Source organism: Alosa sapidissima, chromosome 9 (genome assembly GCF_018492685.1).
Source record: "Alosa sapidissima isolate fAloSap1 chromosome 9, fAloSap1.pri, whole genome shotgun sequence".
In the NCBI taxonomy this organism is placed as follows: Eukaryota; Metazoa; Chordata; class Actinopteri; order Clupeiformes; family Clupeidae; genus Alosa; species Alosa sapidissima.
In genome coordinates this window covers 22,076,093-22,088,250 of record NC_055965.1, presented here as the reverse complement: position 1 = coordinate 22,088,250, position 12,158 = coordinate 22,076,093, and the positions used below count along the sequence as shown (strand labels likewise).

Genomic DNA, 12,158 nt, shown 5'->3' with positions numbered 1-12,158 from the left:
CTGGACATATCGTAAGTAACCTAATTGGCCTAGCCTACTGGTTGGACTGTTCAGGTTTAAGTTTCAAAAGAATGCTCCTTCGGGCAGGCCCTTTTGCGTCTTGGAATAACACACACTTGTCATCGCTTGTCTTTTTTTATATTTCCAAATTACACACATTTACTAGCTTCTGTTAGCATTAGCACTGTCAGTTAGTTTCAGACTCCATATTCAGTCGGGTTCGCAAGATTTGGGTGAACTGAACAGTATGACTAGACCATGCTTTCTTAAACTGAACAGTATACGTAAATGTGCAAATGTTTAGTCAGTAACCCGTACAAACATGCAATAGGATGTCATTTACATGCATATAGTGCTGTGCAAAGGTCTTATGCAAAAACATAAAACAAATAAAACATCATGTCCAAACACATTTTCCCTAATCTAATATTGTGTGTCAATTTATTATCATGTTAGATAGAGAGATGTTTTGTTGATCCTTTTAGAAATTCATCTTGCACCATACAGCTCATCAGATAGACACAACAGGACAACCACACACTCGGGACAACCACACACTCGGGACAACCACACACACACAACAGGACAACCACACACAACAGGACAACCACACATTCGGGACAACCACACACAACGGGACAACCACACACACAACAGGACAACCACACACACAACAGGACAACCACACACACAACAGGACAACCACACACACACAACAGGACTCCCTTGCTTATTCAACGGCGTAATGCTTGTAGGGTCGATTGATCTGCAAGCTGGGGTGATAAATAATAAAAAATGAACTTCTTGCCATTTTGAAAAGCATCCTCCTTGATTCACAGCACTGTATCAAACGTGCCTCTGTCTCAAAACCTCTGCACAGCAGGCCTGATGGGTACGTGACTCGACAGGATCATTCTGACCCATCAGGACCCGTCGCCTCTCTGAGGAGTCTGATTAGGAAGACGATAGAAGCCACTCTGAGGAGTCTGATTAGGAAGACGATAGAAGCCACTCTGAGGAGTCTGATTAGGGAGACGGTAGAACTGAGGAGTCTGATTAGGGAGACGGTAGAACTGAGGAGTCTGATTAGGGAGACGGTAGAAGCCACACGGCTCAGAGTGAGAGAGTCTTGACCACTGAGGGGTGAGTGTGAGCTGTGTGAGCACACACAGATACATAAACACACAATTACATAAACACACAAGATACATACAGACAGATACACACACACACACACACACACACACACAGAGATACACACACACACACAGATACAGATACATAAACACACAGATACACACACAGATACAAAAACACACAGATACGCACACACACAGATACGCACACACACAGACACATAAACACACAGATACATAAACACACAGATACATAAACACACAGATATACACACACACAGAGATACACATACACAGAAAGACGCAGACACACACCGGCCTTAATTTAGATGTTGGGCAAGGGCCTTCTAGACATGCATTAATTTATAATTCCTTCATTTATAATGCAAAAGTGTCACTCACACACACACACACACACACACAGTAGATATAAGTACACACACACAGTGGATGGCCAATGACTTTACACTGAATGCTATGACCAGCTCACAGTCTTAGCACGACTGGCCACAAGGCTTATCACATTACTGCCTTGGCTAGAATAGCTTTAGCCAGGCTGCAAGCCACTAACTAACACTGGTCAGCAGTTGCAAGGGATCGATTTAGACTAGTAGCGACACTCAGAGTTGTCACATTTCTGACTGCATGTATAAGGTAAAAGCATAAGTCACATTTCTGATTGCATGTAAAAAAGCAAATAGCAAAGAGCAAATAGCAAAAACGAAATACATAGAACATCAAAAGAAAACAAAGTTAATTTCTACCTTGCCTGTATTCATAATCCTTTCAATTTGTTCATAAACATCTCAAGGAGTTATGCATTCTCATGTGTCATACAACTGCTGATGTGCTAAGCCTTAAGTCTTAAAGGGATGTTCTGATGCACAAAAACAACCTAGGGTCTATTTCCAAAAGCTAACAGGTTCAAACAGTTGTTTGAGAGCATAATGACGTTAATTGCTGCAGTTTTGAGCAAGACAGTTGTTTGTATTAACACCAAACTGTCTTACAATGCAAGTGCAAAGGGCAAAGACAAACATCAAAAACAAACTCTATTTTTCACCACTGACAATGTTCAAATAGCACTAGTTCTACATAACACCAGATTCCAGACACTATGACTGATAAGACTATTTCATAATTACTGCTTAGGAATTCAAGCAGAACAAAGGCGATGAGTCACATTCCATTTCAGAATACTCTCTCAATTTCACAGAACATGGAAATGTGGTTACACCATAGTGGCAAAGTGATGACATCCTTGGTGCTAATCACTACTACACATGGCCACAGAACAGACTGTTAATGATGATTAAAAAATGCAGTGTGCTCAATAGGGAGAGATAACAGATAGGCTAGAGTACACATTAAATAAACATGGGATATCTTGTAACTGTTTGGATAAAGTATGTGACAGAAGGTGAAGTAATTGTGAATGATGGGGATAGGTCACAATAATTACATTATCGACTTATAAAATATATGAAAATATTGACAATAACTTTTGCCGCCCTCGATATCGCCCGACCATTGTGTTTACGTCATTGTCACTGGTCGTCATCATATCTGTTACAGATTTGCGGTCGAAAAGATGTCCTAAGATATAGCAGCGTCTAACTTAAAGGAGAAATCCGGCAAATTTTCCTATAGATCTTCCTTTCTCGAGGTCACCGAGTACTACGTCTAACTTAACCTAAAGGCCTGTCTTGCAGTTATTCAGGTCATGACATGTCATATAATGTGTCTTGCCTATTACTCCTTTTGCTGTTGCTGATACCTCTTTAAGCAGTGTAAGCTGTATTACCCAATCACAGACTTAAAAAACAAAAACACTGCCGTTTCAGGTAGAGAGAGGCTTTGAAGTTGTATTATTGTGCGGTTATAGTAACATTAACCTGTGACAACAATATTATTTATCGCAATACTTTCTGAGACAAAATGTTGCCCAACAAAATATAATCGTTGTGAAAGGCCTACACAGAGACACATAAACGGCTAGTGGAGTGGAAAGAGAGCTTATTCATACTACACATACAAAGGTGTGGTATCGACCAAGGTTCACACACGCAGACACAACACATGAAAACACACACACACACACGCACGCATGCACGCACGCACAAACACACAAACACACATACAATCCCACATAGTGTGTACAAAGGTACTCTGTGTATTATGTGTGAAGGCACACGTCATAAAACACTGCAATGAACTCAGAAATATGGTCTCTCTCAGTTTGTTCTTTGCCATGGCTATACGGTGCGTACACATGCACACACCGAGAGACACAGAACTTTATGTCTTTCACAAGATGGGTTTTGTGGATGAAGCTCAATAGGTATTCTTCTCTCTCTCTCTCTCTCACTCTAACTCACACTCACACACATACACACACACACTTTCCCTCAACAGGAATTTGGTTTTTGCATCTCCTTACTGGAAGTCAGAAAGCCAACTCAGCAGGACTGATTCACCACTGAATTTCACACACAGACACATACATACACACACACACACACACACACACACACACAGAGAGAGAGAGAGAGAGAGAGAGAGAGAGAGAGAGAGAGAGAGAGAGAGAGAGAGAGAGAGAGAGACAGAGAGAGACAGAGAGAGATAGCAAGATTTCCAGTCTCCCAGACAATCAGAAACATTCTGTGAACAGGACACAAACATCCCCATTACACCACCGCCTCACCCCCTAACAATTATCTTCCACACACACTGCTCTGCGAGTCACTAACACACAATTTACTTCAGTTCTAAAACACCCATTACATTCTGGAACCCCCCCCCCCCTCTCTCATGCCAACATGCACACCGACACAGACAGACCCACATACCCACCCACTCACTCACCCAGCCAAACAGAGACGCACTCACTCACGCACACACACAAAGCCCACAGAACATCCTCGGAATGACATCATCCCATCACGACAGGCCTGACCTCAGTAGTGGCCTCTCCACCATGGCATCATCAGTGTGTGTGTGTGTGTATGTATGTGTGTGTGTGTGTGTGTGTGTGTGTGTGTGTGTGTGTGTGTGTGTGTGAGAGAGAGTGAATGTGTTTGTGTGTGTCAGTGTGTGTGTGTGTGTGTGAGAGAGAGAGAGAATGTGTTTGTGTGTGTCAGTGTGTGTGTGAGAGAGAGAGAGAGAATGTGTTTGTGTGTGTCAGTGTGTGTGTGTGTGTGAGAGAGAGAGAGAGAATGTGTTTGTGTGTGTCAGTGTGTGTGAGTGTGAGAGAGAGAGAGAGAGAGAGAGAGAGAGAGAGAGAATGTGTTTGTGTGTGTCAGTGTGTGTCAGTGTGTGTGTGTGTGAGAGAGAGAGAGCGAGAGATAATGTGTTTGTGTGTGTCAGTGTGTGTGTGTGTGTGTGTGTGTGTGTGTGTGTGTGTGTGTGTGTGTGTGTGTGTGTGAGTGAGTGAGTGAGTGAGTGAGTGAGAGTGTGGGTGTGAATGCGAGTGTGTGGTAGTCACTTCATCTGAAAACGTAGATGCCACCTTCTCCTTCTTGTGCATATTATTGATTGATACCTTGTTAAGTTGCTACTATATGAAAATATTTAACAGTAACATCTGGATTCGGCCCTATCAAAATAAAGAAAAAGTGTGTGTGTGTGTGTGTGTGCTACAGTGGAGGGCAGTGAGGTGAGACAGCGGTGCGGGACTTTCTACACCCTCTGCGTTGTCAGGGTCACCCTTCCCATCTTAAGCACTAAAACAGACCCTTTGTCTCAGGTCGTTGGATTCATGAATCATGATAACAGCGTCTAATTGAGAGAGAGAGAGAGAGAGAGAGAGAGAGAGAGAGAGAGAGAGAGAGAGAGAGAGAGAGAGAGAAACCAAATAGCACAAATGGCTACACTGGTGAGTTATACTTTCCAGATGAAAACGCTGAAACGTCAAGACTTTTATTTCCTTTCCAAGAGAACCCCACCACAGAAAGAGCTCTAATAACGTCATTTCTATTTCGTCGAATGCCCCAAATTTTGTTTACAAAGAGTGCCTTAGAGAGACTAAGAATAAGTCTACACGCTAGAACATATAGCAGAGAAGGGTTGACCCTTCATGACAGCCGAAACAATTTAATCAAACTGGCATGCAGCTTTGCTAACAGCTTTAGGCCCAAATAGTAGGCTATCCAAGAGTATCTTGTTTTTTTTTTCAAGTGGGACCCTGTGTATGTAGCCTAGGCTACTTCCGATGCGTCTCACCAAAACCTCAACAATCATATCCTGTTTTCATACAGTCTCAAAGTGAAGAATAAAGTGCCAGTCAGGCTACTGTGGCAAATTATGTTTACAGTCTGCCAACAACTGCGGTCTTTACCCCCAGCCACTGGTTGCGCGTATTTTCCGTAATACGCGTGGAAAAGAAGATTCGGCACAAGAACGAAACGATAGGTTTGTGAGAACTGCAAGATCTACTGCCCGTGGCTTGCTATTTCACTGGATCTTCGAATCCCATAGTCTCTCAGTGTATGGGGGGGTTAAAAACAGTGCGTTGAAGGCTTTGACTTAACCTACCTTCCCACGAAATTCTCCAACACAGAGCTTTTGCCTGCGCTTTGTCCACCGACCACAGCAATCTGAGGGAGGTCCAAGTTGCAACTCTGTCCGATTGAGCTGAAGGCATCTTGAAGTTTATTGACAAGGGGAATGAGATCCTCCATTCCCCGGTTCCCCATGGCTATCCCGCGGCGACACGGTGGCACTCACCGAAACGTTCACTGGGTGAGGCGGAGTAGCCTATCCAAGTGCTTAATTGCAGAAATAAGGCTATACCGTTAAAAAAAAAAACTCTTGTGCTTCGGAGGCTGTTCTGTCACAGTTTGGTCAAAGATGACTTAAATAAATGCAAGACGACGCAAAGAACACACAATTCAGCGGCCAACAAAAAGAGGGTAGAACTCGGCTGAATAATAAAAAACTTATGCTATCCGGTCAGAAGACCCCGAACCTCCGGTGCATGATAGTGATCACTCTAACGATGTTTTTTGCTGGACGATTCTATTGGTTACATACATTGCCTGTCAACACACCTCGCGTTGTAATTGGAAAGTAGTTTCTAGAGTGAAAAGGCGGGTCAAAGGAAGAACGGCCTTGAAGGCGTTTCCTCGCAAAGACCAAAAACCCGTAACGCGGAAATGTGGAAGTTGTTAGTGGACAGTTATTTTTCCACAAGACACAATTGGCATCAAACCCTATAGGTCTGTGGTATCTGTCTTAATTTCTACTTTTCAGTAATGTTGTGTAGACTCGTTTATTATTATTATTATTATTATTATTATTATTATTATTATTATTATTATTAGGCTATTATTATTTTATTTAGCTTAGGTAATTGTACAAAGTTTAAGATGTAACCTTATAGACACACGTCAGAGGAGCAAAAGTTCAATGTACAATTACAGTTACAATTCACCGCTTCCAAGTAAGGACTTAGTGATTGAAATATGAACACGAGGAAGAAAAACGCTTTATTGTGGTGATATGTCGCTTATTACTGTAACAGCTCAGCTCTTTTTTTGTCCCGCTCTTTGTGTCAGGTCCAATGAAATGTCCAGGTCAACGCTGCCATCTAGCGTCACTCGCATGAAATGCAAATCAACATCAACTAATCTAAACTAATATTTCTTGGAAATACATGCCAGGAAGACAAATGAGCTTGTCATTCAAAATAAGATAGAGAAGGAACAGCCAATAATGATCAAGGGACAGACAGTAGAAACAGTTAATGATTTTAAATACCTCGGTACATATATTGATGGTAAACTTACTTTTAAGGAAAACACTGATTTCATTTTTAAGAGGTGCTCTCAACGGCTCTACTTGGTAAGAAAGCTCAATAACTTTGGAGTAAATCAAAAAATCCTAGAAACGGTATATAAAAGCTTAGTGGAAAGCTCTTCTAGATCTTTTATCATGATTATGTGGTATAGTAACCTAAACATCCAAAGGAGGAACAAACTGCAGAGAATAGTGGGCATGGCCTCAAAAATTATAGGGAAGCCACAAAGGCACTTCAGCAGTATTTACAAGGAGCGCATTACAAACAAAACTGAGAAAATGATTAGTGACCCCTCCCACCCTCTACACAGCGAATTTGAACTCCTTCCCTCAGGGAGGCGTTTTAGAGTACCAACAGCAGACAGAAACATCTTTAAGAAATCCTTTGTCCCCAATGCTGTGAAGGTACTAAATAACACTACACACACACACACTAGAAACCGTACATAAGAATGGAATGTAGGGCGAGATAGAATTCTGGGTGGCAGGTTCTATGCACAGCAAACATTTTTAGTAGGCTATATTTATCTTCTTATTTATTTTATTATTTTTACTTCTTGTAGAAGCAACCTTGTAATGTCTTTTTTCATGAAATGAATTGTCTGTATTGCCTGTCTTGCCGTATTAGCTATGTACTGTGTGTCCTGTTGATTGTCCTGTCTCCCTTGTAGAAAAAAATTCACATCTGTGGATAATAAAGTATTATAAGTATAAGTATAAGTATATATACTCTTTTGATCCCGTGAGGAAAATGTGGTCTCTGCATTTATCCCAATCCGTGAATTAGTGAAACACACTCAGCACACAGTGAACACACAGTGAGGTGAAGCACACACTAATCCCGGCGCAGTGAGCTGCATACAAAAATGTGATATATGGCAATATATGAACATATATGTCAAATAACAGGGACTTATAATTTTACTTATATGGACATATATGTGATTCAAATATTTATGTCAAACATATATTCAAAGCTATATGTCCATACATGCATACAAAATATTTTAATTTCCCATATAAGATGCTATATATCTTCATATACTAGATCCAATTATTTGTTTTCCAAATATATGGAGAAGTTTATGTGTGAATATGTGACAGACTTATATGTAGTCTCTATGTATGGTGGCATACATATCCATACACTAGATTCCACTACTTATTTTCTAAATATATGGAGAACTTTATGTGTGAATATGTGGCAGACATATTTGTAGTCTCCATATATGGTGGCATACATATCCATACACTAGATTACATTACTTATTTTCCAAATGGAGAACAGTGTGAATATATTTGTTTATGTCTTGGCGTCACAGATAAGGTGTCGACTATGCTGCCTTATGTGTCAATGTTTTGTGTGGAGCGCTTTGGGTTGCACTATGTGCATGAAAAATGTGTGAAGCCAAAGCTACTTTAAATATAACGGATGCTTATCGCATCTTGATATGCGCATGCGCACACAGCAATACACATCCCCCACCCTGGACTGATATTTCAAAGTCAAAGTCAAAGTCAAAGTCAGCTTTATTGTCAATTTCTTCACATGTTCCAGACATACAAAGAGATCGAAATTACGTTTCTCACTATCCCACGGTGAAGACAAGACATATTTTACCAATTTAAGTCCACAGACAAACATAACATTCAAGTAAACAAAAAAGTAAGTAAATAAGAGGGCACATATAATAATGAAAAAAATAAGAGCAGCAAAATTTGGTTGAAATTGTGCATAGACAGTCAATAAAATACTAGTGCAAAGTCAGGCCAATAAAAGGCTTGTGTAGTTCTGTTTGACCTAAGTAAGAAAGAAAGTGACATAGTGGTGCAAGTTATGTAAGAGCAGCAGATGTGTTGTGTTTTCAGGACAACAACAACAAGTTGTAAAGTGTACAAGTGTGCAAGTGGAGTAGTGCACGCGGCCATTGTGGGTCCAATGTCCAGGATGTTATGTAGCTGAGGGTGGAGGGGGGAGAGGAGGGAGAGAGTTCAGCATCCTTACAGCTTGGTGTATGAAGCTGTTGGTGAGTCTGGTAGTGCGGGAGCGCAGGCTTCTGTACCTCTTCCCAGAGGGCAGTAGATCGAACAGATTGTGAGCGGGGTGACTTGCATCACTCACAATTTTGGTCGCCTTGCGGGTGAGGTGGGTGGTGTAAATGTCCTTCAGGGAGGGGAGTAAAGCACCAATAATCCTTCCAGCTGTGTTCACTATGCGCTGCAGGGCTTTCCTGTTGTATTCGGTGCAGCTTCCGCCCCACACAGCGATACAGCTGGAGAGGATGCTCTCAATGGTGCCTCGGTAGAATGTGGTCATGATGGCTGGTGGAGCACTTGCTCGCCTGAGTTTCCGCAGGAAGTACAGGCGGCGCTGAGCTCTCTTCGCCAGTGATGCAGTGTTGGTGGTCCAGGAGAGGTCTTCGCTGATGTGCACCCCCAGGAATTTGGTGCTGCTCGCTCTCTCCACCACAGCACCGTCGATGGTCAGTGGCAGGTGTTGGGTGTGACCTCTCCGGAAGTCAACAACAATCTCTTTGGTCTTGCTGACGTTCAGCAGGAGGTTGTTGTCCCTGCACCACGTGGTCAGATGGTCGACCTCCAACCTGTATTGGGTCTCGTCGCCCTTGGTGATGAGACCCACCAGAGTTGTGTCGTCAGCAAATTTCACTATGTGATTGTTGCTGTAGGTTGCAGTGCAGTCATGCGTCAGCAGGGTGAAGAGCAGCGGACTGAGCACGCAGCCTTGGGGGGCCCCTGTGCTCAGTGTGATGCTGCTTGAGGTATTGTTGCCAACACGTACTACTTGAGGCCTCTGACAGAGGAAGTCCAGTAGCCAGTTGCAGAGGTAGGTGCTGAGTCCCAGTTTGTCAAGTTTGCTGATGAGTTGTTGTGGTATTATGGTGTTGAATGCAGAACTGAAGTCTATAAACAGCAATCTCACATATGAGTCTCTTTTTTCCAGGTGGGTGAGGGCTGGGTGGAGGGCAGAGCAGATTGCATCCTCTGTAGACCGCTTGGCTCGGTATGCAAACTGGAAGGGGTCCAGGGTGGGGGGGAGAATGGATTTGATATGTGACATGACAAGCCGCTCAAAGCACTTCATGATGATGGGTGTCAGTGCCACAGGGCGGTAGTCATTGAAGCAGGATGGAGCAGTTTTCTTCGGCACAGGTATGATGGTGGCAGCTTTGAAACATGATGGGACGATGGCTTGCTTCAGGGAAGTGTTAAAGATGTCTGTGAAGACATCCTTAAGCTCCCCTGCGCAGTCCTTCAGCGCACGACCTGGAATGTTGTCTGGACCTGTTGCCTTACGGGTGTTGATAGCAGCAAGTGTCCTCTTCACGCTGTCGGCAGAGAGGCACAGGGGCTGCTCATGTAGAGGGGGATGGGTCTTCTGTGGGCAGGTGCTGTTTTGTGCTTCAAAGCGAGCAAAGAAGCGGTTCAGGTTGTTGAGCAGAGGGATGTTGCTCTCACAGCTCTGTGGCGCGGGCTTGTAGTCCGTGAGGGCCTGAATGCCCTGCCATAGGCTTTGTGCGTTCCTGCTGTCTTTGAAGTGGGTGGTTATCTTGTGAGTGTATTCCTTTTTTGCTTCCTTGATGCCACGGGACAGGTTGGCTCTCGCTGTTCTCATGCCAGCTTCATCCCCAGCTCTGTAGGCTTTGTCTCTGGCCCTCAGCAGCCTGAGGACATCCCCTGTCAGCCATGGCTTCCAGTTAGCCCGAGTGATGATGTCTTTTGTGTGGGTCACATCATCAATGCACTTGGTGATGTAAGAGGTTACAGTGTCTGTGTACTCCTCTATGTCTGTCCAGTTGTTGTAAGTGGCTGCCTGCTTAAACATTTCCCAGTCTGTTGTGTCAAAGCATTTGAACTCCAACCACGGTGACTTCAACCGTCACTTTTTGTCATGCATCCGACTGTGTAGCCTAAGCTGTACAAACTCTGCTGTCATCATATCCAAGGTAAGAAAGCCTTTAGTAAACGGGAATTAGTCATAAAATATTGTTTTTATAATGTAATGTTAACCAAATCCGTTTGTTAACAGTCTAACCATCATGTTAGAATTAACTATCATAACGTTAATGTTATCAATTAGCTATCGATAACGTTAGCGATGTTAGCTGTTAATGTTAACTTTTCCATTAACTAACTTTACCATTATGTGGAATATCTAGAATGGTAGTTAACATCATATCCAACAACAAGCCTGTCTGAGATGTCGTTATGAATATAAGTTTTAGTTTGAATGAAATATCAGGTGTGAGTAAGTTAGCTAACCTAGCTATAGCAGCTAACTTATATTTAAAGTGGCTGCTAATAACCATGCAGGCTAACGTGAATGTTAGTAGGCCTAAGTGGATCTTTAGTTTGTGAAGGGTAGTGTTAAGCCATCCTTACAACAGAAGACTTTGAAGATTTTGGAAAGATTCTTGAAAGATAGTCTTTTGAGTAAAGCTTGAATGGGGGGCATTAGTTAAAAGACTCCAATCTTTCAAGAATCTTTCCCAAATCTTGTCAAAGTATTCTGATGTATGGATCATTAGGCTACATGTTCTTCATCTCATAGCCCTTATTTAAGCTTACTTGTGCCAAGGTGTGTGTTTATTAAAGATGCATGTGAAGGTAGTAGTGCTTCAGTGATGGTCTTTTCATGTTATGTGTGTTTTACAGCATATTAATCTTCTCTGTTCCCTGTTTGCAGGTGGTGATTTGTGAGGACTGCTGCCCTGAGAACACTGAGTGCATTCTGCATATGCCAAATCAATGTGTGCCACTTCCATAAAGGGGAAAAAAGTTTCTACCTGGAGAGTGTACTCACTGTTTGTGTGGAAAAACTAAACTTTAATAAAAGGTTAAACAAATGTTTTGTGTGTTTTCTTTGGAACATCAACAATGTTATATTTCTGATACATATATTGTGACATATTTCTATAAATGTGACATAGCAGAACATTACATACATTTTGCAATATATTTACCTTATATGAGTGCAAATATATGTCCATAGACATATATTTGCAATATATTGGTATCCCTAGTATGCGTACAAATACATAACTTATCATATATTAACATATATGCAACTAACATATATTTGTATATCTGGGAAAATATATGTGACATATATAAAAACGAATTTTGCTATATTTTGAAATATATTTGACATGTATGTGTATATATGTGTGAAGCATACATTGACATATACATAATATATGTGATTTA

The 12,158-nt window shown here is 42.0% G+C and overlaps 1 protein-coding gene and 1 long non-coding RNA gene across 11 annotated transcripts in view; one reads left to right on the top strand and one right to left on the bottom strand.

The window, feature by feature from the left end:
* Nucleotides 1-6,100, bottom strand: part of LOC121718045 (dynamin-2-like) — a 39,440-nt gene extending 33,340 nt beyond the window's left edge. For 7 of the 10 annotated variants that reach the window (XM_042102845.1, XM_042102847.1, XM_042102849.1 and 4 more), the window contains exon 1: nucleotides 5,670-6,096. In XM_042102845.1, coding sequence (XP_041958779.1) covers nucleotides 5,670-5,830 — 161 coding nt within the window. In that variant the 5' untranslated portion in view covers nucleotides 5,831-6,096. Of the gene's footprint in view, nucleotides 1-5,669 lie in introns of all 10 variants that reach the window. The other 3 variants (XM_042102851.1, XM_042102855.1, XM_042102853.1) reach the window with 2 other exon arrangements.
* Nucleotides 6,101-10,804: 4,704 nt separating this feature from the next.
* LOC121718112 lies at nucleotides 10,805-11,797 on the top strand. The gene is made up of 2 exons (XR_006033848.1): nucleotides 10,805-10,897; nucleotides 11,638-11,797. It is a non-coding gene; the product is annotated as an uncharacterized LOC121718112 (long non-coding RNA).
* The last annotated feature ends 361 nt before the right edge of the window (nucleotides 11,798-12,158 follow it).